The sequence below is a fragment of the Salvelinus namaycush genome, chromosome 3, assembly GCF_016432855.1.
Source record: "Salvelinus namaycush isolate Seneca chromosome 3, SaNama_1.0, whole genome shotgun sequence".
Taxonomy (NCBI): Eukaryota; Metazoa; Chordata; class Actinopteri; order Salmoniformes; family Salmonidae; genus Salvelinus; species Salvelinus namaycush.
In genome coordinates, this window is record NC_052309.1 from 78251562 (window position 1) to 78279554 (window position 27993).

The 27993-nt window shown below is 42.1% G+C and overlaps 1 protein-coding gene across 1 annotated transcript; it reads right to left on the minus strand.

Annotated features, from left to right (window-relative positions):
• Positions 1-369: 369 nt before the first annotated feature.
• Positions 370-27636, minus strand: LOC120039526 (forkhead box protein K2-like). Its single transcript, XM_038984937.1, has 9 exons — positions 27157-27636; positions 19814-20002; positions 13557-13707; positions 6530-6676; positions 4966-5159; positions 3602-3798; positions 3205-3486; positions 2753-2953; positions 370-2266 (listed from the first exon to the last, which is right to left on the minus strand). Exons 1-9 carry the CDS (start codon positions 27447-27449, stop codon positions 2049-2051), a joined length of 1872 nt encoding a protein of 623 aa, XP_038840865.1. The 5' UTR covers positions 27450-27636; the 3' UTR covers positions 370-2048.
• Positions 27637-27993: the final 357 nt, after the last annotated feature.

A 27993-nucleotide genomic window follows, 5' to 3' on the forward strand; every position in this document is an offset into this window, starting at 1 on the left:
TAACTCTTCAATCACAAGTGAATGTCTTGTGCTAAATGGCAAATCCTCAGTAAAAGAGGCTATGGTGCGTCATTCTCTAGTTGTATTGTTAGGGGGGAACACCAGAAAGATGAACGGCTAAAAGGAACGGGTGGCCGTGGGCTGTTAGCAATCACCTGCTAGGTGTTGATGAACGGCAGCGATTCAACATGTATAATTGAAGGACGATAATCTGGTCAGAGGCAATAGAATGGCCACGCGCTGCTTCTAAGTAAAGTCTGCCATCAGCTGCTCTGGCGTGTTGAAACATCTGTGAATTAAATGCGTACTGAGAGCAGAAGATCTGATCACTGTTGTGGTGAAACCGTTGGACAAGTAAAATAGAGAGTGAAAGGTTTTAAATAAATTTATATAAAATAAAAAAAAGCATTTATCCACTGAAGCGGAACAAATATCCATCACTTGTATCTTCTTAAGTTTGTATATGTTCCAATCTGAAAACAGACTCGTCAGGTTGTCGGAACAGAATAAAATAATCAAGCAAAGGGCCTGTCCACACCGAAGTCACCACAGCCAAGGATAACAAGATATTTTTTTTTACATTTTACCAAGTGCAGATCTGGTCTGGCTTTAAGCAGCTCTTTTCTTCTGTTAAATGTACAGTTAAAGCTAGAATCCTTAGTTGCTACATCCATTTTCTGACTTTAATGAATGATATATACCCATCGATTCTTGAATAATAACTTAAACGCCTAATGAGCTTAGTTCAACTCTCGTACCCCATCAGAATCGAGAATATAAACTTGTTCTACTCCAATGTTTGTAAACAATGTAAATGTAAAGCACGGTATAGTCTCAAAACATGGTTAAAACCACAATTTTGATATCATGGATAGTCAGTCCTTGCATCCATAGCCCCGTCTGTCAATTTGAGAGTGGTTACATTTCTCCAGGCCCATCCCTCAGCTTTTTACCAAAAACAGAGGCGGAGTGACCACTTTGGTATTGTTTCAACTAAGGATTCAAGCGATAACGGCTCAGGTACTTTTCTGTAGTCTTACATGAAAGCTTGATGAGGAGGCATCTGATCAACTACACATGGAATTAATATGTTTATATCTTACTGGTTATCTGTGCAAGTATGAAAATATGTAAGTGTAACAAAGCAAATTGATTTGGATATGACAGAACGTAGATTTGACAGGGGGAAAAAAACACTCCATTGATAGAATTGTAAAAAGAAACTACACTGAACAGAAAAAATCCACATACAAACTAACAGCGATAATTTTGAAGTTCAGGTGGAGTGATTGAAATGTCATTGACCCCACTGCTGTATGCTTTCTTTATTTAAATTGTTATTACTTTTATTACCTATATAAATGAAAATACATCCAAAACAGATCCTATGGTCCACATACGAACAACAAAATACTGCATTTCTACTTGCAGCTGCAATAAGGCTAGGTCAGTATATGAAAGGCTAGCTGCCAAAGGTCCAGGAATTGGCTCCGACTGTTTTGATCCCTTTTGCTGGATGCACTCATTGACATGTCATGTTTGCATCAAATGCTTCTCATGCTGCTAGTTGGTCACTTCATCCAGTCATCCCATGGGTCCGTTGAGTGGTGCCCTTGGCCGTGGCCCCAATCTGCACTGAGGTAGTTGAGACAGAGGTGCCGCGCGACCGCCGGGCTAACATGGGCCTCAAACTGCTCGCTGCAGGTGGTCAAAGTTCAGCTCATCATGTTAAAGGTTAATTTTTGTTAAGGCTTCCTGTGGTCTTGGAGTAGTCGTCATCCTCCTCCTCCTCCTCCTCGGCGATGTCTCACAGGGGTACCTTCAAATTAGAGTTCTTCTTTGTCCTAGTTGTCCTTTTTTCAAATCTCAACTAAATATTCTCTTCAGTCTGTTTTTGAAAGGGGTGGTCATATTTTCCAATCCTCTACAATGGTTAAACCCAACTGAAAATCTTCTCCTTTTGGCACCTTGGGAGTCAATGGAAGAAGGGGGAATAAATGGTAGGAAAGGAGAAAAACAAACCAAGATGGTGGTGTAGTTGCAGAAGACTAGTTGTGGTGGCTGGCTTGGTCATTGGCTGCCGACGAGTCCGTGTCTGCTGCGCGTGTTGCGGTGGGGGTGGCGCTGTCCCCTTCCTCTGTTTTGACGCGCTTAGCGCTGGGCTGATCGCTGGCCGCCTGGGCTCCGTTCTGTCGTTTGGTCGGGAGGGAGGCTGAAGCGGAGGCGTGAGTGGCCAGCAAGTGGAGAGGACTCGCAACAGCTGTGGCTGAACATAGGGAGGAAGATGAGGAAAAAAATAGAAATATTTCAGAGGCGGAATTGATGGAATACTCTGCTAAGTAATCTAACGTCTTAGAACATATGCCAATAAAAAGTGTACTTTTCCAAACAGTGTAGGAAACTCTAGCCAGACAGGGATTCATATGGCCCTTCGAGATACAAACACACTGCAGAGCAGCACTGACAAGTATGCTGTATGAATTCTAGTTAATTAAACAAACTACTAGGGACTACTCACAACAGTGGTAGACTACAGATGGGGTCAGAGCAGTGGTAGACTACAGATGGGGTCAGAGCAGTGGTAGACTACAGATGGGGTCAGAGCAGTGGTAGACTACAGATGGGGTCAGAGCAGTGGTAGACTACAGATGGGGTCAGAGCAGTGGTAGACTACAGATGGGGTCAGAGCAGTGGTAGACTACAGATGCGGATAAAGCGCTTTGACAGGATCCATTCTAAGTCAGTGTCTCACCTGCAGCGGCCTGCATTGGCATCAGGTGGGTGCCGTTCTGTGTGATGGTCTTTATGGGGAGCTGGTGCTGGCCCATCGGCGGCTGCTGCTGCTGCACTAAGGTCAGCGTCTGTAAGGGCGTGGTCGACTGGGTTGTCTGGATGATGCGACTGCCACCGCCTATAGAGGCGTGGGAGATGGTTGGAACAGATTCTACTTTTACTAGAGACACATAGAAAAAAAAAGAAGAGATGTCAATGACCTCAAATTACATAACACCAAACAAGCACTACAATAACTGATCAACATGATACATTTCACATTTACTAACACAACGCATATATACACAGACACAGGTGCCTTGGTCAAGGGTAAAACAGACCTATGTAAACCTGGCTGAAACCACTATTACCTTGAGTCAACACAATCTGTCCATCTACACACACTACACCATCCTCCTTCCCTGCCCTCACCTTTGGCCTCTGAATAGTCTCCGTTCTCCTGGGGCTCAGTCTGGAGGGTGACCATGGCGGGGGTGGACACTGTGTAGGTGTTGGCGGTGCTGAACCCGGCCACGCTGGTGACAGACATGGCAGGGATCTGGTGGACGACGTGCACCGTCTGCATGACGGGCTGCTGGTTCTGGTTGGTGCTGGTAGTCACAGGCGTGGCCACGGCATAGGTCACCGGCTTTATGGTCTGAGGCAACTGCCGCTGAACCGTGATGAGCACCGGTTGGCTGTTGAGAGGGGAGCCTGGACAAACAATAGCTTTCGTTAACGGAGGATCCACATGTGACGACTGCACATTTGTACATAGGATTGGAGAAGACTCCAACAATGTGATTGGACAAAAATGGGCGTCTCTCACCTGGTGTACTCTGTGCAAAGCGGGCCTCCTGGATGACAGCTAGTTTGGGCTGGACTGCTGTGGCAGGGGGCGGGGCCGGAGCGGGCTCTGGTTCCATGGGGACAGGGGAACCCTCTCGGGATAGGCTGTCAGGGGTCTGCACCCCACTCGAGTGGGCCGAGAGCACCCCAGAGTGATTAGGGGAGACTGGGGCACTCCTGTGAAAGGGAAAAGCAGATAGGGCTCTGAGCATTTTTAAAGCCTAGATTTACATATGCATTGAAATTTACCACGATAGGTCACACTTCCAATGGGAATATATTGTAGTGACCACACATGGCCACAAAGCGATGGCACAAACATATCAATCTAACAGTAAAGCAGGGGTGTCCAACTTTTTCTAGCATGAGAGCTACTTTAAAATTATGAAACATATTGCAAAATACTACAAATTTTCCTAGCTTCAAATACACAGTATTTTCCCAAATTCAGTTCTGTTTTTCACTCAAAATTACAATTATTCTTAGAGAAACAATGAAATATGATGTTCTGTGTCCACGCCAATGCTTAAAATCACATTTGAAGACCATTTTTGGGGCTGGAAAAAAATACATTTCGATTTGCATGCAATACCACGTTAATTTAGAATTTTGCGAGAGAGGACTGTGCTGGTCTAGCAATGTTTTTGCTGCTGCATGTCATGACAGAGTTTGCTAAACAAAGCCCACCCGATTGATCAAATAACCATGATAGAATTCTGAACGACAGATTTTTACTTTGGCAGCTCAGGGATTCGATCTAGCAACCTTTCGGTTACTGGCCCAACTCTAACCACCTACCTGCCGCCCCACATGACTGGCTCAACTGTTCTGGGAACTATGCTTCATAATGTAACAGGTGAAATTAAGAACACGATATGCTTAATCTCCTAACATATTAGACAAGCTGACTGCAGGTATTTACTTCAAAAGTAACAAAATATTTTAACAAATATTGAAAAACTTAAAATAGTTTCAATGGTATTGACGGTATTGAAAAACCATGCCTTGGCTGTTTCAAAATACTCCGGTATACGGTATGCCGCACAAGGCTACTGTCTACCCAGAAGACAATTATCATTCTGTCTTACTGGCTACACAAAGTGAATGGAAGAGAAATGTGTGCACTACACAGACATACAGGGGAACTATTGCTGGAAATTAATTGGCAGATATTGTGTTACATTTGACATTTTTTGGGCCAACTGGAGCTAACTAGGGAGGGGATAATGTCAATGAGGATTTGTGAATAGATGGGCTGCGAGCGACCGGATGGAGACCCCTGCAGTAAAGCATACAGCAAGCTCATCGTGTGACTGAAACCTGAGAGAGTGAGTAGGTCCATACCTGGAGGAGAGGGGTCCGAGGGGTGTCCTGAAGCAGGGCACACCTCGCGGCCTTCGTTTCCTGAAAGCCTGCTCCGTGAGCTTGCCCTCTGAGGACGGGTCTATCCTCCAGAACGAGCCCTTACCCGGTTCCTCCTGCGATCTGGCTACTTTAATAAAGTAGCGGTTCAGTGACAGATTGTGACGGATCGAGTTCTACAACAGAATACGCCGTCGTGTTAGTACGAACACACTGCAGCCAAGGCTGTTATTCACGTCACAGTTCATCAATGGCACATGCTCAAAAACAACATGGAAACAGATGGGATAAGCCATGTACCGCCCTTCAGTTTGAAGCCAAAGTGAATGTGTACTTTTACAAGGTTGCATATTAGTCAAAGCACATCTTAATATACAGTGCCTTCAGAAAGTATTCATACCCCTTGACTTATTCCACATTGTTGTGTTACAGCTTGAATTCAAAATGTATTTAAAAAGTCTCACTCATCTACACAATAAACCTGTTTTTAGAAATCTTTGCTAACCGATTGAAAATTAAATAGTAATCTAATTTACATAATTATTCAGAAGCGAGTCAATACTTTGTAGAAACACCTTTGGCAGCAATTAGGGCTGTGAGTCTTTCTGGGTACGTCTCTAAGAGCTTTCCACACCTGGATTGTGCAACACTTGCCCATTATTCTTTTCAAAATTCTTCAAGCTCTGTCAAAATTGGTTGTTGATCATTGCTAGACAACCATTTTTCAGGTCTTGCCATAGATTTTCAAGCAGATTCAAGTCAAAACTGTAACTCCGCCACATTCACGGACTACTTGGTAAGCAACTCCAGTGAAGATTTGGCCTTGTGTTTTAGATACTATCCTGCTGAAAGGTTAATTCATCTCCCAGCGTCAGAGAGAAACAGGATTTCCTCTAGGACCCTCGACCTCAAAACCAGTCCCACTGCATTTTTTCCCCCATTGTTCCCCTCTAAATCAGGGACTGATTTAGACCTGGGACACCAGGTGTGTGCAATTAATTTTCAGGTAGAACTGTAAACCAGCAGGCTCTGGACCTCATACGGTAAGAGTAGAGTACCCCTGCTCTAGGATTACGCCTGTGTTTAGCTCCATTCCATTTATTCCCCAGTTCTTAACAATTACAAGCATACCCATAACATGATGCAGCCACCACTATGCTTGAAAATATGGAGTGTGGTACTCAGTAATATGTTGTATTGGATTTGCCCCAAACACTTTGTATTCAGGACAAAAAGTGAATTGCTTTGCCAAGTATTACTTTAGTGCCTAGTTGCAAACAGGATGCATGTTTTGGTATATTTTTATTCTGTACAGACTTCCTTTCCCTCTGTAAATTAAGTTAGTATTGTGGAGTAACTACAATGTTGATCCATGTTGAAACAAGAAAATGTGGGAAAAAAATCAAGGGGCTATGCTCTGGTTTTTGAGATATTTCAAATATAACCATGTGGTGGTATCCTAATGCTATTCAAAACAGGTTCAGATCTTTTCCCTCACATGCACCATTCACTGAAATTATTTGTATTGAAAGACGCCATTTCTCACCTGCCAGCCTTTGTCTGCAGTCCTGTAGTAGGGGTAGTTTTTGGTGATGTGAGTGTATATTCCGTTTAGTGTGAGCTGCTTGTCCTGTGCCATTGTAATGGCTTGGACTATCAGTTGTGCATATGAGTATGGCGGTTTGGAATCATCCTAAAGGGAAGAAGAAGAGGAAGGAAGAAAGGGTGTCATTTACTAGGTAGCAAAGCACATATTGTGAGCAATGGCACTGGAGGGAATAGCAGCCGTTTCACGGGCTCCTGGCCAATTGAACTATTGTGTGTTTTTGGGCGTTGATCGTAACTTTTTTTGTACATAATGTTTACATCAATGTTTACACCATCGTTTCCTATGACCGAAAAGAGCTTCTGGAAACCAGAAAAGCCATCACCAACCTCGATTTGAATGAGGACTTTCACTGCAATGAGTCAAAGGACATATTGATTATCCCAGACCAGGCCCAAATCCCTGACACTGAGAAGTAGGCGGCGCTACTGGCTAATGTGCAATCACTGGACGAGCTCGGTTTGAGACTATCCCATCAACGTGATCTGAAGAACTGTAATATCCTATGTTTCTCTGAGTCGTGGTGGAACAAGGAAAATATTAATCTAGCTGGTTTTTCTATACATCGGCCTGACAGAACGGCAGCATCGGGAAAGCTCAGGGGAGGGGGTGTGCGTCTCGTCGAGGTTCTGCTCACGTTAGAATACCTTATGATAAGCTGTAGACCATACTATTTACCAAGAGAGTTATCATTGTATTTTTCTATCACCATAAACCGATGCTGGCAATAAGACTGGACTCAATGAGCTGTATAAGACACTAAGCAAACAATAAAATGCTCACCCAGAGGTGGCATTCCTAGTGGCCGTGATTTTAATGCAGGAAACTGAAATACGTTTTACCTCATTTCTACCAGCATGTCACCTGTGCAACTAGAGGTGAAAAAAAACTTGATCACCTTTACTCCACACAGAGAAATGCATACACATCTCTCTCTCCATTTAGCAAATCTGACCATAACTCTATCCTCTTGATTCCTGCTTACAAGCAAAAACTCAAAAACAGGAAGTACCAGTGACTCACTCAAGTGACCGGAAGTGGTCCGGTGAAGCGGATGCTATGCTACAGGACTGTTTTGAAGGCACAGACTGGAATATGTACAGGGATTCATCCGATGGCATCAGTCACTGGCTTCATTAATAAGTGCATTGACAACCTGCCCAGGGACTGCGGTTGAAAATTAGCCGACTGGCTAAAACCAGCACCCAAATGCTTGTAAGAAATTTCACTACACCCTCCGACGAACCATCAAACAAGCAAAGCGTCAATACAGAACTAAGATCAAATCGTACTAGACCAGCTCTAACACACATCGGATGTGGCAGGGCTTACAAACTTTCACAGGTTACGAAGGGAAACCCAGCCTTGAGCTGCCCAGTGATATGAGCCTACCAGACGAGCTAAATGCCTTCTATGCTCACTTTGAGGCAAGATACACTGAACCATGCGTGAGAGCACCAGCTGTTCCAAATGACTGTGATCACGCTCTCCATAGCCAATGTGAGTAAGACCTTTAAACAGGTAAACATTCACAAGGCCAGACATATTACCAGGACATGTCCTCAGAGCATGAGCTGCCAAGCAGGATAGGGTCTTCACTGATATTTTCAACCTCTCCCTGTAATACATACATGTTTCAAGCAGACCACAATTCTGCCCTACCAATCAAAAAGGCAGTAACTGCTCATTTGGTCAAAAATGAGTACGTCATTTTTTGCTACATTAAATACATGCTTAATCATGTGGACAAGTATCCTGCCTCTATTGTATTGCGTTTTGGAGAAAATGGGGGTCATGTTAGCAGTAACTGCATAAAGTTACTGTGAACCAACGTAAATAAAAGCCATATTTCTCAGTTCCACGCTATGAGCAGTTACTGCCTTTTTGCTTGGTAGGGCAGCATAGTCCCTGTGCCCAAGAATGCCAAGGTAACCTGTCTAAATGACGATCGCCCCGTAGCACTCACATCTGTAGCAATCAAATGCTTTGAAAGGCTGGTCATGACTCACATCAACACCATCATCTCAGAAACCCTGGACACACTCCAATTCACAGGACAACAACCTTTCCCTCAACGTCTAAGACAAGTGAGTTGATCGTGGACTAGAGGAAACGTAGGGGTGAGCACACCCCCATTCACATCGACAGGGCTGTAGTGGATCGAGAGGTTCAAGTTCCTCGGTGTCCACATCATGAAGGATCTATCATGGTCCAAACACACCAACAGTTGTGAAGAGGGCACGACAACGCCTCCTCCCCCTCAGGAGGCTGAAAAGATTTGGCATGGGCCCTCAGATCCTCTAAAAGTTATACAGCTGCACCATCGACAGCATCTTGACTCACTTGTGGCCTCTATACCAGGCGGTGTCAGAGGAAGGCCCAAAACATTCTCAAAGACAGCCACTCACCCAAGCCAGACTTGTTCTCTCTGCTACTGCACAGCAAGCAGTACCAATGCACCAAGTTCGAAATCAACAGGACCCTGAACAGCTTCTACCCCCAAGACATCTAAACAAGACTGCTAAATAGCTAATCAAATGGCTACCAGGACTAGCTGCATTTACCCTTTTTTGCACTTAGTCACTAACTTTTTTTTGCACATCTGCTGCTGCCCATTATCTATCCTGTTGCCTAGTCACTTTACCCCTACCTGTATGTACATTACATAGCTACCTCAATTACCTCGTACCCTTGCACATCGACTCGGTACGGGTACTCCCTATATGTATAGCCATGCTATTTCTATTTGTTATACACTGTTTTTATTCTTCGTGTCACTCTCTCAATTTTGTATATTATTTTTCATCTCATCTATAACTCCGCATTGTTGGAAAATAATCCATAAGTAAGCATTTCACTGTTAGTCTACGAAGCATGTGACAAATAAAATCTGATGACAACAAATCATGGGTTTGTTTTGTCACATGCATCAGTTAAAATGCCAAAACAGGCAGACACATGACTACCTTTCCTCTCCAATTAATTCAAGTGTGCACTTATTTAAAAAGGGCAATCTGCAGTTGCAGTACCCATTGATTCTTGAAGAATATAACTTAGAAATGCCCTGAGCTTAGTTCAACTGTCATACCCCATCCAAACAAACTTGTTTTACTCCAATGTTTGTAAACAAAGTAGTGTTGAGCAATTAACCAAAACATCAGATATGTTTTGTTTTTTTACCAATAGAGATCAATCAGATCAAGTCCAAACTGTGTGATATAGTAGAGTTGTAGTTTCCAACAGGCCAATATTCTACATAGATTAGCGCAGTAATTAACCAACATGACCATAAATAATGTCACGCCTACTTGTCCAGTCTGTGTGGGGGCACACAGAGGGAGAGAAGAGACAGAAGACACGGGAGCGAGAGGCATAGGGAGCAGTTGCTTTGAGAGGTATCTCTACCTGAAAATACATGACCTAAGTGATTGATAGTTGATATTCAGCAGTTGTAAAAGTATGCATTATTTACTCAAGAACTATTAAAATACTGATTTTGTCAGACAGCAGCTCTATAGAGAGGAGACGATGACTTGGAATTAAATAATAAAAAGTCATCAAATAAAACTAAATGTAATATACCCAACAACTGAAATATTTTAAATATTTATAAAGTAAATAGTAATGATGTAAATAAATTATGGTTAATAAGTGCAGTCACTACCATCATGGGACTTTTGTTAAATGTTTTATTCTGTGTTGTTACATCATTCAATCCACATATAACAATTGTCATTAAATGCACTATGCATTATCAAAACCGTGATAATTTTTTAAATAATAGAACCAAAACAAAAAGCACTAATCACTCAGCACTAGAGTTGCAAAGCGGCGGAAACTTTCCGTAAATTTTCCATTGGTAGTTATGCCCAGGAATTTTGGGAATTTTACTTGATATACATTTTTTTAAAGTTAGCTTATAACAGTGAACCTTTTTGAGGGATACACATAAGGCAATTCTAGGTCTTGTGGCATATTTTGGTTAAACTATCCCCAATTCAATGGAGTTGCAACCCTCTGCATGCACAGTGCATTCTTCCGTCACATGTACAGCTGATTCTCAAGATCTTGCACACTAATGAGATGATATTGTGCCCACACTACTACACTGTCTGAGCCAAGGACTACATTCTTTCTGGTAAGTTTTGATTATAATACTGGGTGGGGTGAATATATTGTATATGACATGATTTTTTGTTAACTAGTAAATGGTAGCCTGCAGCAAAATGTTTAACTAATTTCTAACTTGTTAACAGTTTCTGCTAGTTATTTTTTGCTACCATGTGGGTTTTAGCTTGCTTGAGCCTGCTAACTGAGTGTTAATTCCCCTGTTTCCATGTACGTTTCATAAAAAAATATTTATCTTACAAAGGAGTTGTTTAATCTAACTGCTTAACTATTTATCTGTACATGGAATTGTATTTGGGGTTTTTTCACTAATTTTTTCCTCATCTTTACAGGAAAATGTCACGGGCACTATCTGATGTGTGGAGACATTTCACTGCAGCTAATGTAGAAGGAAAAGCTGTGTACATTTGCAAATACTGTGCCAAATCGTATGTGAAGAATGCACCAAAGAAGCAGAATGATCTGGCCAAGTGCATACAATTTCCTCAGCGCTCACAAGCAACCTCTGACAAAAGTCCCTCTACTTCTATTCGAGTTGAAAATGATGAATCAGACACCTTAACACAATTCCTCCTGGAGTCAGAAGTTTTTTTTTACTCAATGGAGGAACATAGTCAGAGAAATGCTGATTAATGTCTTGCTCGAGCTGTGTATGTAACTTGTGCTCACGGGCAATGTGTATTGGAAGAGATTTCTGAATGTTTTTTGCCCAGCATACACCCCTCCAACCAGACATGCTTTATCTACTCATTTGCTGGATGCAGAGATCAGAGTTCAAGTGAAGGTCAAGCAAATCATAGAGAACGCAGACTATTGCAATCATCTCTGATGGGTGGTCGAATGTTCGTGGGCAAGGAATAATTAACTACATCTCCACCCCTCAACCAGTATTCTACAAGAGCACAGACACAAGGGACAACTGACACACCGGTCTCTACATTGCAGATGAGCTGAAGGCAGTCATCAATGACCTTGGACCACAGAAGGTATTTGGACTGGTGACAGACAATGCTGCGAACATGAAGGCTGCTTGGTCTAAAGTGGAGAGTCCTACCCTCACGTCACACCCATTGGCTATAATGCTCATGCATTGAATCTGCTCCTCAAGGACATCATAGCACTGAAAACAATGGATACACACTACAAGAGAGCCAAGGAAATGGTTAGGTATGTGAAGGGTCATCAAGTTATAGAAGCAATCTACCTCACCAAGCAAAGTGAGAAGAATAAGAGCACCACATTGAAGCTTCCCAGCAACACCCGTTGGGGTGGTGTTGTCATCATGTTTGACAGTCTCCTGGAGGGGAAGGAGTCTCTCCAAGAATATATCACAGTCTGCCGATATGGACAACTACATCAAGAGGATCCTCCTGGGTAATGTATTTTGGGAGAGAGTGGTAAGCAGCCTGAAACCTAAAACAGTAGCCATTGCACAGATTGAGGGAGACAATGCCATCCTGTCTGATGTTCAGACTCTGCTTGCAGATGTAAGGGAAGAAATCCGTACTGCCCTGCCCACTTCACTGTTGCTCCAAGCAGGGGAAACTGCAGTTCTGAAATACATCAGAAAGCGTGAAGACTTCTGCCTGAAGCCCATACACACCACAGCATACGTTGGACTCAAAGTATGCTGGCAAAAGCATCCTGTCGGGTGCAGAGATCAACAAGGCCTATGGTGTCATCACTACCGTGTCTCGCCACCTTGGCCTTGATGAGGGCAAGGTTATTTGCAGTCTGGCAAAGTAAACTTCCAAGCAAGGGCTTTGGGATGGAGATGCAATATGGCAGTCATGCCAACATATCTCATCAGCCACCTGGTGGAAGGGATTTTGTGGATATGAGGCTCTTTCCCCTGTTGCCTCCATCATCCTTCAAATCCTACCAACATCAGCCGCCTCAGATCGCAACTGGTCCTTGTTTGGGAACACACACACACACCAAAGCACGCAACAGGCTGACCAATACAAGGGTTGAACAAATTGGTGACCATTCGGGCAAATTTGAGGCTTTTTGAGCCTGACAAGTCATCCTCAACAAGGTTGGAAAGTGACAGTGAAGATGAGGCCTCAGATTCTGATGTGCAAGAGGTGGACATTGAGGAGGTCCAGGGAGAAGACAGAGAAGCGTGAGAGGAAGACAACCAAAGCTTTAGTTTCTAGACTATAATTTTACAGATGTATGTTGACATTTTTTGGGGGGAGATGCGATGGATCATTGGGGATCATTCAATATTCCCTTTCTTTTGTTGTTCAGTGAAATCATCCCATGTGAAGAGCCAACTCAATTAAAGTTCAATTCGTAATTTTTTCTCTCTATTGGAAGGACTTAACCATTTGCAATTATGTCTACTTATGATAAGGTAAAGGGTTTATGTTTCTGTCTCCATATGATATGGTAAATATATCCAAAGCAAAAAAACAACATTTAAATGGTATTAATATTAATCTGCATAGATATCCGTTAATTACCATATATTCCCGTTAATTCCCACAGAAAGTTTCCACCTCTGAATATTCCCCAAAATGTGCAACCCTACTCAGCACTAAAACAAAGTAAATGTAAACAAACACTGTACACCCGCATAACATTAAAACTATATTGATATCATGGTTGGTAAATTCTTGCATCCATAGCTCCGTCTATGAATTTGAGAGTGGTTACATTTCTCCAGCCCCATCCCTCAGCTTTTTACCAAAACAGTGGCGGGGATAACATTTTATGGTTTCAACTGCTGATTGCCATTAAATTAAAAATGCCAGTTTCACAGACACAGATGAATGTAAGCCTAGCCTTAGACTAAAAGGATGTTCAATGGAGATTCTCTGTATGTGGTGCTCACCTTGGGGCTGTCCCCTCCTGAGGCCTCCTTGTCGTTCTCTGACTGGGAGTTGTCGTTTATGAGCTGTAGCTCTGCAGAGCTGACGATGCGACCCATCCTGTAGCCGGACAAGCCCGCTCCCCTGGGACTGGAGGGGCACGAGTTGGCAGCACTGTGGGGAAGAAGAGAACCAGACTGTTAGTCACCAAGTCTCTGTCAGCATGATGACAAACACAGTACATATCAAATTATCTGACTAAGAATAATGCAATACTTTTATGCTACAAACAAAACTGCCTAATTGATCCACTGATGACCTCAGTTCCTTTTTTAGAAATCAAGCAATGGTTTACAATTAGCCAAGCTATTCTGAGGAATAGGGGGCCCCAGTAAAATAAATATCTTGGCTCAGCTTATCTGTACCCTTTCCTGCAGTCATTATCTAACCCATATTGAAAGGAGAGCAAAACTGTTTCATGAGGCATTAAGTTGAGAGTTAAAACAGCAGAAAAAGCTTAAGGATTTGTCATTAGTTGAAGCAAGCATGAATAATCTGGAGATAAACACTGATGATTGGCTAAAATCAAATGAAAACATCAATATTGGAGCAGTTCCATCATCGGTGCAATGCACCGTAGCTGATTGGCAGATGTGCTAGTAGGAATTCATGGGTGGATTAGCACTAGAGGTCGACCGATTAATCGTAATGGCAAATTAAATCAGGGCCGATTTCAAGTATTCATAGCAATCAGTAATCGGCATTTTTGGACGCCGATTATATTGCAATCCACGAGGAGACTGCATGGCAGGCTGACCACCTTTTACGCGAGTGCAGGCAGCAAGGAGCCATGGTAAGTTGCTAGCTAGCATTAAACGTATCTTATAAAAAAAACAATCTTAACATAATCACTAGTTAACTACAGATGGTTGATGATATTACTAGTTTAACTAGCTTGTCCTGCGTTGCATATAATCAATGCGGTGCCTGAAATTGTGTCACTTCTCTTGCGTTCAGAGTAAGCAGAGTCAGGGTACATGCAGCAGTTTGGGTCGCCTGGCTCGTTGCGTTCAGTGTAAGCAGAGTCAGGGTATATGCAGCAGTTTGGGTCGCCTGGCTCGTTGCGTTCAGTGTAAGCAGAGTCAGGGTATATGCAGCAGTTTGGGTCGCCTGGCTCATTGTGTTCAGTGTAAGCAGAGTCAGGGTATATGCAGCAGGTTGGGTCGCCTGGCTCGTTGCGTTCAGAGTAAGCAGAGTCAGGGTATATGCAGCAGTTTGGGTCGCCTGGCTCGTTGCGTTCAGTGTAAGCAGAGTCAGGGTATATGCAGCAGTTTGGGCCGCCTGGCTCGTTGCGAACTGTGTGAAGACCATTTCTTCCTAACAAAGACCGTAATTAAATTTGCCAGAATTGTACATAATTATGACATTTTATTTTCTCCCTCTTTTAATGTGGTCTGGACGGGGGCTACGTTGCCATTTACTCAATGCGGGGCGGAGAGGATGAGGCATTTCTTTGGTGGGGAGGGGGAGACGTTGTGCGTCGCTAACTGTTCCCGTTTTTTTTTTGGAACACATAATTGAGACTGAGCGGGGGGGGGGGGGGGGGGGGTAATAGATCCAACGGGATATGTCGAGTTGTTTGGGAACTCGGCTGGGGTGTTCAGAGATTGGTATTTTATGTAAACCATTTATTTTCCTTTTATGTGAACGCAGCTGTAACTACTATCCACCTTTACCCAGAGATGACTTGTACTAAAGTTCGATTACTGTTCGATGACGATGACTAGTACCTTAAATCTATTGACATGGAACTGCCATGGTCTAGGTCATGCAATAAAACGGAAAAAGATACTATGTGCTCTAAAAAAGGAAAAAGCAGACATCGCGCTATTACAAGAGACACACCTCTGTGATGCTGAACATGCCAAACTCCGCAGAGCTTGGGTGGGACAGGTGTATTTCTCATCTTTCAAATCCAACAGTAGAGGTACAGCCATACTTATCCATAAGAATGTTCCATTCATAATTGACAAAAACATATCTGATCCGGAGGGGAGATTTATTTTGATAACTGGGTCACTGTATGGGCAACCAATTACTATCTTAAACATATGCGCCCCTAACACAGATACTCCTACTTTCATGTCGAAAATGATAACCCTGTTCAATGAGCATTGTGTTTCCTTTGGAGTTCTGGCTGGAGATTTCAATTGTACCCTTAACCCAACCCTAGACAAATCATCTCAAGTCCCCACCACAAATCCTAGATCTGCAAAGATGTTGAAGTCTCTTACTAAAGAGATGGGACTGGTAGATATCTGGAGAGAGACTAATAGCTCATCTATGGACTATACATACTACTCTACCGTCTATACATACCTACTCCCGTATAGATTACATTTTTATCCCAAAGAGTTTCATAAATTCAGCCACGTGTACAAATCGGACCCATAGCACTTTCAGATCATGCCTTTGTCCACCTCCGCAAAAACATCCCGAGGTCAAAGAGCTGGAAATTCAACACCTCCATGCTATCAAACGAAGCGTTTCATACATTGGTAACTACATGGATAGACAACTACACACAAGACAACAAAGATTCTCCTGTTTCTCCGGCCACAATGTGGGACGCTGCTAAAGCCACACTAAGAGGTCATCTAATTGCATATGCTTCCTCTAAGAAAAAAGCAATGGAAGCACACAGGCTAGATCTTGAGAGGGAGCTGGAATTCTGTGAAAAAGTACATAAACAATCCCCAGACAGCACCTCCTGGTGTCAACTTTAAGCAGCCAAAGCCAAATCTGAATTTGGACGATACTCGGGAGATAAAAAAAAAAAGTTTTCTTTACTAAACAGAAATACCATGAGTATAGCAATAGGCCTAGTAGATTGCTTGCTTATCAATTAAAAAAAGAGCAGTCAGAGCGTACAATTATGGCTATCCGAACAGCAGAGGACGAGGTCACATATGACCCAAAAAAGATCAATCTAACTTTTCATGATTTTTACTGCAAACTAAATACCTCTGAGAGAAAACACACGGAGGCAGAACTCCACTCCTTCCTTGAGGGAATCTCGCTACCTAAACTATCAGAGACCGACCAAGAAGATCTCAACTCCCCCTTCACTCCTGAGGAGGTCCAGGAGGCAATCACCTCCATGCCACCTAACAAGTCCCCAGGCCCAGATGGATTCCCCAGAGAGTTCTACAAAGCTTTTTGGCCCCAGCTTATATATATATATATATATTTTTTTTTAATTACTTTTTATTATTATATTTTTATTTTATTTAAGTCTGTCACATCTGTGAATGTGGAATGTGTTTTGTTGGTTGATTGAAAAACAATAAAATAAAACTTAATTAAAAAATAAAATAAAGTGTTCATTAAGTATTGTTGTAATTGTCATTATTACACACACACACGTGTGAATATATATACACATACATATAAAATCGGTATCTGCGTTAAAATCATAATTGGTCGACCTCTAATTAGCACTGCTACAACTTTCCTTTCACATACTATATAGGGGTAGTTTACATTTGAACACAGCAGAAGCTATTAAGGATGTGACAAATGGGGGGGAAAGTTCTTAATGTTTAAACAGCAATTTTATCATCTGTTTTCCTTTAAAACGATAGGGAAAAAAACATTCCACGTGAATTCACAATTCAGCTGCGCTGCTGCCCACAACGGGTTGGGTCTCATGGTGGTGCCTCTTTCAGATGGTTAAGCATTGCACCTGTACTACCATTACTGTACTTCAATTCCACCTCGCAAAATGTGCATTTCCTTCTCATTAACTTCTCAAAGTATTGCCATACAGGGCTTCAGTGCTGTCGCTTGCCTTTCTCTGCCATTTATCCAAGTGTTAATGATGATGACGTAGTGGTGGACAGTTGACGCCAAAATAACTCACTCAGACTTGCACGTCAACTCCCCATTTCTGGAGAGTTAAGATTCAATTCCGCTAGGAATTTTGGAATGGAGGAGCCTGATTACAACTGAGCACAATTAACAATATTTGAGATATTAAAGATAGAATCCTTCAAATGTTCCAGGCGCTCCTAAACAAAATGTCTAGGTCGCACAGAAAAATATTTAGGCGCATATGCGAGTAAAATGGTCACACTGTAGAGCCCTGGATTAGTTACCATACTTCAGGGAACACAAACACTTGCATCTTTCATAGCGAGCTATCGAGGGACGGAGAGAGAGGGGAGGGGCACAGTATAGGCAGGTCGGCCACCAGGCAGAAAGAGAGAAAAAAAAAAACAGCTGAGAAGTTGAGCCTAGCACTTCAACACTCTTAGATGTTGCGGATATTTACCCACTATGCAGTTTACTTTCTGCAGCTAAGTCATATCGCTGAGTCAACCTTTACACAACTTTACCCAGGCCTATTGTCTAGTTTGGCAATAACACAAAATATGATGTGTGATAACTGCAATGTGAATTTAAAAATGTTTCCTAAAGTTAAGGATCCCAATTACATTTAAACGTTCACACCCCTAGGAGCCAGTGTTAATTTAGTCAACAATAACTAATCAACAACCAATTTTTCCTGTCTAAAACTACTACGATAATGAAATGCACTGGGAAAAAAACTATTACAAATTCATTTTCATTTTAGTCTACGAAAATGTGAAAGGAGAATCCCACGTCCATTAGTCTCACATTTCATTTGACATGAAGCTCCTTTTCAACTGTTTTGTCCAATCCTAAGCATGAATGCGTGTAGAATATTTAATTCAATCCTCTCATTACATATTTGAGCTGCACGGTCTGATTGAGTTGATCTGCCAGGCTCTCCCACACAGTTCCCAGGTGGTCACTTCAGACACTCGTTCAATCTTTTAAACTGATGCAAAGCCAGGAAAGTAGGCTTGTGCGGTATACAGATTTTCATGTCGTCATACAGTCCCTTCTCTCGTTCCAGGATTTACGGTATTACCAGCATAGCACACAAGAGGGCGCTACAAACAAGAAAAGTCAACTGGGCTTCTTACCAGAATGCAAACAAAAATTAGCAAACTAATTGCGAAATGCCAACGAGCAAAACCAACTAATTACAAAGACCAGCAAATACAGCTCATAAAGTTAAACAAAAGTAGCTACCGAATGTAATTTTTGATCTGTATGGACATTTACAAGTGAAAGCGAACGAGAGAAATTGTGCAAATGAACAAAGTTGTGATGCTTCTCTTCCTTCGGAAAAGCATGCATGTGTACATGGGCCAGATGGGAGAAGGGAAAAAAACACTAGTAGAAAGCACAGGGGGAAAATGGCAGCTGTACAGAACTCATCTAGCGCTCTGACTTCTGGCAGAAAGCCATTATAAGATATCTGATGGCTTCATCACCTCACGTGCGCCGCACAACAGAGACTCGCCGATCGATATAGAATGCTGTGGACTCACCACCACATGGCTTTCTCCAATTGTGCTACTTACAAACAAACACGTGACTGGCTCAACTGTTCTGGGGAACTACGGTAAGCTTCATCACGTAAAATAATGTGACAGGTGAAATGAAGAATGCAATATGCTTTATCTCGTGATGTATTGCACAAGTTGACTGCAGATATTAACATAAAAAGTTGCTACAAATATTCAAATTTACTATAACGATTTTGAAAAATCCTCATGTGGCTTCTTCCAAATACCCCGTTATACAGTATACCACCCAAGCCTACAGGATACTTGACTTGTAACTAACCTTTCCTATGGAAAAAACAAATGCTATTTGTTGAATATTAGTAGTACAGTAATACTCCTGGCATTTTTGTAAAGCTCAATTTCCCCCCTTTTCAAGGAATGTGCACATGATGGAAGTTAGAGGTAGCCTAAATATTCATAATTTAAATCGGGAAAAATGCACTTAATATGTGACCTAAATGGCTGTGACTTAAACTAGACAAACTGCCCAGAGTTTTAGTCGACTAATAATAACTAACAAAGGATGAAATGACTAAAATGTGACTGAGAATAAAAGGTATTAAAACAGCTGTCAAAATTAACATTGCTAGAAGCCATGTATTTTCAGTCAACACACACACAGCAGCTAAGTAAAGACTGCCAATGGCTACACACAGACTAGACAAGTATACACAAAATAAAGCTGTGTTGGACAGATTGTGTAGGTTAGGGGGTGACCTAACCTGCAAGCTGAGCCTGGTTCACAGCTTCCTCTAGAGTTCAATAAACTAAGCATTAGCCGCCAGGCCAGTATAAGTTATCTCAAGGTTAACTGAGGCCCAGGCCTACTGTTACTGTACCTGATGGTGCCGGTGGGCGAGGGCAGGGGGCTCATGAGGTGTGCGATGTTGTCTGGAATGTTTATGGTGAGTGGAGAGATGTGGACTGGTTTTACTGGAGACTCAGGCGCCTCACGCTTCTCCCTCTTCCCACTGGACAGGGCTGTGAATGTGATCTTGATGTTTGTGCTGGGAAACCTGAAAGTGCACCTGCAGAGAAAACGAGACAAAAGGTTCAAATTCACCTACCACACAATGTAATGCAACCTCCCAGTCTATGTGGCCTCTGAGCATCCACACACTACATGTTAATGTTTTTAAATGTATGTAAACTGTAAAAAGTATTTTGTATGTAATGTCTTTTTCGTTATACACTACTTATATGGACACCTGCTCATCGAACATCTTATTCCAAAATCATGGACATTAATATGGAGTTGGTTCCCCTTTTGCTGCTATAACAGCCTCCACTCTTCGTGGAAAGACTTCCCATAGATGTTGGAACATTGCTGCGGGGACTTGCTTCTATTGAGCCACAAAAGCATTACTGAGGTCGGGCACTGATGTTGGGCGATTAGGCCTGGCTCGCAGTCGGCGTTCCAATTCATCCCAAAGGTGTTCGATGGGGTTGAGGTCAGGGTTCTGTAAAGGCCAGTCAAGTTCTTCCACATCGATCGACAAATCATTTCTATATGGACCTCGCATTGTCATGCTGAAACAGGAAAGGGCCTTCCTCAAACTGTTGCCACCAAGATGGAAGCACAGAAGTCTAGAATGTCATTGTATGCTGTAGCGATAAGATCTCCCTTCACTCGAACTAAGGGGCCCGAACCTTGAAAAACAGCCCCAGACCATTATTCCTCCACCAAAGTTTAAAGTTGGCACTATGCATTGGGGCAGGTAGTGTTCTCCTGGCATCAACCAAACCCAGATTTGTCCGTCGGACTGCCAGATGGTAAAGTGTGATTCATCACGCCAGAGAACGAGTTTTCACTGCTCCAGAGTACAATGGCGGCGAGCTTCACACATTTTATGAAGCTCCTGACGTTGCTTCTAGAGGCTCAGGCTAAATATAGGCTGTGGTAGCCTAATCAAACACACATTCTCATTGTGGGGTAAACAACAAGCAGTGTGAATGCCTAGAATGGAGATGTCCATATACACCAAGGTTCAATCAGTACAGGATCAGGCTCCATCACCACACCCTAGAGAGATGGAGGCCCAGATTGTTATGCCATTCCTGCTTCCTTTTGGTCCGGATGCCAGGTGCTGCAGCACTTGTTGCCAAGCCCCAACAGAGCTGGCATAGAGCACATTCAGAGAGAACAGTGTCCCTGACACCCAAGTCTCAAATTAGCATTGCTACTCAGAGGGTGAAAAACTGCTGGGAGCCAGCCTGGTGAAGCCAGACACTTCAATTATGCATATGCACTCCAACACCCTTTCAGGACCAATGTAATACCCCTGTCAACAAAGAGCATGGGAAACTAAATGATTTGATGAAATAGGGGGATGTTGATGACCTCATTATGCAGACCACACATAGCTAGTGTCTAGTGGGAAAACATGTTTTTTCAAAACTAGTTACCAGCATGGTACAGGGATGCAAACTGGTGAGGGCCCAAAAAGGTGACACTTTTGTTTTGCACTGAAACATGCAAAACATGCCTGTTAGGGGGAAATGCAGGTTAACTAATTAAACAAATAATATGATCTACATGAGTCGCTGTGTGTAAAATAAAAAGTGGTTAATGTGAACCTAACTCACAGCTAAAAAATGTAAAGAAAGCAATCCAATGTTATTTGTTGCCTAGACTTTACTGCAAATGACACTCAAGTTGAGAAAAAACAATACACTAATATTGCAGTTAGCCATGACAGCCTTTATAATAGAACGCTTGTGACCACACACACACACATTGCACATGGGAAAAATACATTTTAAAGTAGAAATAGAATGAAACAAAAGAGGCATTCTATTTTTGCTCTATTATAGTGGTCACTATAGACATTGATCAAAAATAACATTCACTGAGTTAAGTTATAATCCCCCTCACACGTGTTACTGTCAAGTTCAACACAACAAAAACAATATCTTTGGGCTGCACTGCACATTATTACATTGTACACTTTCTGCCTGTGGACATCTGTTCTACAATGTGCCAGCAAAAGTGAGAAAGAGGGAAAGTGTGTGGTGTTCCTTTCACCTCTATCGTGGCATCCAGCTTAAGCCAGGCCCAGCTCCACACCCTGAATGTACTTGTTTAACTCACCTAATTCTCTCATTCTGAAAATTAACCACATACTGTAGAGGGAAAACATTAGTTAACAGATAGTGGTTAGTTCTTTAGCTAATTAACATTTCACACAGATTGCCAGGGTCCAGTAAGCAACTAACGCGTTATAACTTGAGGAACGGCAAGGAGTCGTACACCAGTTAATACTATAGAGAATTGGTTAGGTTACTAACGTTAGCTCATTTGATATTGTAATGTTAGCTGTCTACTTTATTAGCAAGCTAATTTTCACACCATAAACTCAATTATTTGATCAGATAAGTTTGCTAATATTTCTCTGTCTAGCTAACTGAGAATTAGATCCAGCTAGCAAGATACTTAACAATGCTAATACCAGTTCCACACTTTCTCCCTCACCACAAACTTTCTAAATGCCATTAGTTTTTCGGTTACAGCTCATGAAGTACGCTTCATCACCTTCTCACCCCCGTCTCCATGGTCAGGCTTCTCATCTAACGTTACCTCTTCGTTATCGTTCAGGGGATGCGCTGCTGTAACTTGCAAGCTGCCTTTCCAGAGCGCTCGCTGATGCTGTAACTAGTAAGTTGGTTCTCTCTTTCTTCAGTCGCGTGCTGCGCTGCATTCTGTTATGTAAACGATTGGCTGAGGCTTGGATACAGCCAGTATTGCTCCAAACTTGCATCACTCGTTCCCTTACAGCCAGTAGTGATCCAACCCCCCCCCTCCCCACAAACTTTTATCATTGGATCTATACGAATCACGTAGGTCACCTAATTTGGATTCAAAACGGCAAATTTCACCAAAAGGTGACTAGTTTGCATCCCTGATGGTAGAGGCAGGTAGCAATATTCAATAGGCCTAATGATGCCTTTGGATCGCTCAAACTTAAAAAGCACAAGAAAGAGGATTGACACCCACCATCTCAGATTGTTCTGAAATCCATTGAACCCAACTGCCCATTTTAATTTATAGGATTCATATAATATTCAATAAATATAGCACCTAAGATATGAGTTGGAGCAAACGTTTTTTCTAACAATGAGTTAGACATGAGGAATCCAAAGAAATGGTGTAAAGCCACCAAGGACCCCCCCCCACATACACACACACCCCATGCAGATCCCACTCAACAACGAGTATACAGTATTCGTTCTCCATGTAGTAAGGGGCTGAGGATCGGCATATTGTTTCTTCATCCTATGTAATGTATACTGAGTGAATTTGGTGATGTTCAGAGTAGAGGCATGGCCGATTAATTAGGGCCAATTTCAAGTGTTCATAACAATCGGTAATTGGCCTTTTTGGATGCCGATTACATTGCAATCCACAAGGAGGCTGCGTGGCAGGCTAACCACCTGTTACGCGAGTGCAGCATCAAATGGACCTTGTGGCTGCAAGGATCCAAGGTAAGTTGCTAGCTAGCATTAAACTTATCTTAGAAAAAAACAATGAATCTTCATATAATCACTAGTTAACCTAGTAATATCATCAACCATGTGTAGTTAACTAGCTTGCTCTGCATTGCATATAATCAATGTGGTGCCTGTTAATTTATCATCGAATCACAGCCTACTTCAACTTCGCCAAACAAGTGATGATTTAACAAAAGTGCATTCGCGGAAAAAAGCACAATCGTTGCAATAACATATCTAACCATCAATGCCTTTCTTAAATTCAATACACAAGTATATTTTTTAAAACCTGCATATATAGTTAAAATAAATTCATGTTTAGCAGGCAATATTACCTAGGGAAATTGTGTCACTTCTCTTGCGTTCAGTGCAAGCGAGTCAGGCTATATGCAGCAGTTTGGGCCAGGTGGCTCTTTGCGAACTGTTGAAAGTCAATTTATTCCTAACAAAGACAGTAATTACTTTGCCAGAATTGTACATAATTATGACATAACATTGAAGGTTGTGCAATGTAACAGTAATATTTAGACTTAGGGTTGCCACCCGTTCAATAAAATACGGACCTCTAGTTCAGAGAAATGAGTCATTGAAGTTGTTGGGTTTATGTGCCATCTTACATCCTGATATTACTTGGTTCTGACCACTGATGGTGTTGTTCCTGCTATTGAGGGGGAAAATCACCTAATAGCAAGAACAGCACCATCAACATTGTGCTCAGCAGCACACTCACATGGCAACCATCAGGGTGTCTTTGATACAGGAATGCTGAGCTCTGAGACATCACATTCCTCGCAGAGTGCTGTGTGTGACCAAAGGAAACACACATTGCTTTTACAACGTTGGGTTTGTGTGTGTGTTGGGGGCTCACTGATCCTCTGTCAGTCAGGCACAGAGGCATACAAACAACAAACAGAATTCCTTTTGCCACCAGACCCCCAATCTCTACTACCTGAGGTAAAGAATTCCACTAGACCACAAAACCCACCCCCTACCAGACAATGAATGTTATTATATAGTCTACTATCTGCTTCAATCAATTCATTCTTAAATGTTTTCAACAATAAAATAAGCTTGGTTAAGAGGATAAGCTTGTATGGAAATCCCAAGTCATTTTGCAAAGAGCTGAGTTTTCCCACAGCCTCAATGCATTTTTACATTCAGGCTCCTTTGCCAATTGCCATCCTTGCTCAATGAGACCAAACATTTTGTAAAAGCAAATGCACAGTTGCTATGTTATGCCAGGATGTAGAACACAACGGACCCTCAAAAGATCAAAAAGTATCCAAGCTCAGGGCAGCAGAGACAAGAAGTCTTCTCTATTTCTTTCACTTTTTTTGCCCAAGATAATCATCATCCCTAAAGATTATCCTAAAAACACACAACATTCCAATGAGACAAAACAATGAGCATCAAACTAATATAACTGCTTTACACAGATTCAGTTAGGATGTAAACAGTCATGGCAAGACTATGCCATGGAGTAATTATGTAGGCGTGGGAGAGCAACAACATGGAGGGCAGGGCAGCAGTGACTGCTTCATTCTGGCAACTTGTCATTCTGTTAGAATCCAGGGGACATAAAGAACCCCAGTCCAGAGCTCTCCAAGCCAAGACTGTCTGTCCACTTCCCTGATCATTCTTTGCCTTTGGTAGGGTGGGCTACTATAGTCATTATACCCATAAAGCCCAATTCCAAAATAAGGATATCACAAGGTTTTCTTGAAGCTGTAGATGTGAACGTATAAAACACACCCCTGATTTAAAGCTCTTTAGTCACGTCAACCTGATCGATAAGGGAATTTGAGCCCACTGTGCTTCTTTGTTAGGAATCAACATCTCTTCAGTCTAAAGTGCTGTGATACAGTGTATGAATGGGTAAGAAGACTGGGTGGTCAGTTAGGGGCAATGAGCAGTTGCTACATCAATTTTTGGACGTATAAATTAATTATATGTACCCCACTGATTCTTGAATAATATAACTTGTCTCATGTCATACCCCATCACAACCCAAAATATAAACATGTTTTACTCCAATGTTTGTCAAAGTAAATGCAAACAAACACTATTATAGGGTGCATTCGTAAATTCACTCTGGCTTTCTACACTGATTTCAGAGCACGCTCATCTGAGTGTACCAGAGTGCAGAATAACTGATGAATTTAAAAACAGTGCAACACCAGTTGAATATGACCTGTCAGTAAACAATGGCAAAATATTTTTTTAAATTGTTGCCAGCAGCACAGTTAAAGTCACCAACACTCTAGATAACATAAACAGCCTAACCAGCTCTGCTAGGGAGATAGAAATGGTCAGAGTGATGTGTTCTCTCATTTGTGTCTGGAAGTAGCTAGCAAGTTAGCCAACTTTAGCCAGTTAGCTTGGGTGATTGACTGATGTGAGTTCCGAATGCTTGGATCAACCCTACTCCTCGGGCAGAGCGTCCAGTGTGCGCTGACAACGCTCTGAATTTGTGCGCACTCTGGCACTCCAGAGTGAATATATACGAACACACCCATAGCCTCAAAACATGTTTAAAACTATCATTTTGGATGGTCAGTCCTTGCATCCATACCTCTATATATGAATTTGAGTGGTTACATTTCTCCAGCCCCATCCCTTAGCTTTTTACCGAAACAGGGTTGGGGAGGCCGCTTTGTTATTGTTTCTACTGCTGACTGCTGCTTTAAGAATGCAGCTTTGTGTTTGTATGTCACTGAGGCAACTGACCAATGAATGAGCCCCAGCAGCCCACTAAATTTTGTTGTGAATTATGCATCAAATATCAACATTCAAAAGTTCCTAATTAAATACAGGGTTGTCTTCAGATTTAATGGTTGAGTTGGATTGGAGTGTATGTTGCAAGTTTCTTTAGAATAAAATTAGGCAAATCTGACAAAACAAACTATGCATTCCGGGAATTTGGCATAGAAATAGAATCTCATTTTAGTATTATGGAATTCAAATCGGTCTAAGAGAATAGAGTAATGTTACCGTGATGGCAAGAGGAAAATAATGGTCAGTGAATATTTTGAGAAAACAATTTCCTATGTATTGTAACGTTAGCATGGGCCTTTGTGACCTGCCATTCTAATTTTGTGAATGGAGCAAACTGAAGCAAAACATCTATCTTCCGAGTTGTGCAAAACTGACCCGTAATGACCCGTATCAGAAATGTTCAATTGAGTGATGGCCTAGTGATGCACATCACACATGTTATAAAGATACAGGCCTACAAGCAACGTAGCCATCCACAAACTTAAATATAAACAAAACATCGATCATATCCACCTGACTAACAAAACACTTGCACAGAACTATATGACATTGTTTACATGTATGACCAAGTAACTTACACAGCTAGCTAGTTACAATAATAATCCACTATGTGATAGCAAATCAACTGAAAGCTGGCCGACAGACAGTGTGCTGTAGAATCAAGTTCGAATATCGCTAACTACATTTGGCTGTCTTAATTCAGAAGATATTTTATAACAATGGGAGGGCAGTTCATAACAAGTAGCTACTAGTATCTGACAAACACTGTCTAGCTGACGTTAATTAGCTAGCAAAGATGAACCTACATGGCAAACACCACCCCGTAGTCTTGCTGCAACAGCACGTGCTTTGTGGTAATTGAAAACAAAGATAAGATAACTAGCTAGTTATTATAAACACAGATACATGTTGAACTTACATTCGTGGTAGTTGTAGAGGAGGGGCACCCCGTCTGAGGAACACTCCATCCACGAACACCCCATTTTTGCCGAGGCATCGCAAGTAGAAGTCTCCACCACCAGTGCTATCGTCACTAACTGTGAATATTTCGAGATGTCTTCGAGAAATAAAACTGGAATGACCCATGCTCACATCCACGGAGCCCTGAGACGAGTTCCTCCCGATAGTCACCGAGCGCTTTTTCATCAGGTATTCGAATTCACGGCCCTCAAGCCGAGCAACCGGCCCTAGCGACCCGCTTAACACCGCCATTTTACAGGATAAAGGGTATATTTGACAAATACTTATTTAAAAAAAAACACCGGTATGGAGATGCCCGTGTAGGTATTTTAAATGCCGTCGCAAATTGTCGAATCTAAAAAAAAGGGGGGGCATCAAATTTAACACAAAAATTTAAGGGAACGTGCCAGACCAGGGACAGCGGCTCCAACCCAGCGCCGCCACACAGAGAGAAAGGGTAGGAGAAGGCTCCAACCAAACAACACAACATGTGGATATACCACGATTGACAATCCAATAACCCAATAAAAATTGAACAGGCACTTGACGCTACAAAGAGAAGACCAATCAGACACAAGAAACAGCTGATCATTGACTCAAGGTTGGTTGAACTGTAGCGTACGCGCATTGTGTTGTCAATAATTACCACATACAGAAAGTCAAAATTGGCTATATCTTAAAAATGTGATTTTTGGTCTTAATTTAAGGTTACGGTTAGGCATACAGTTAACAGTGTGGTTAGGTTTAAAATCACATTTTAAAAAGATCATTGTAGAAATAGGCGGGGCTTATGACT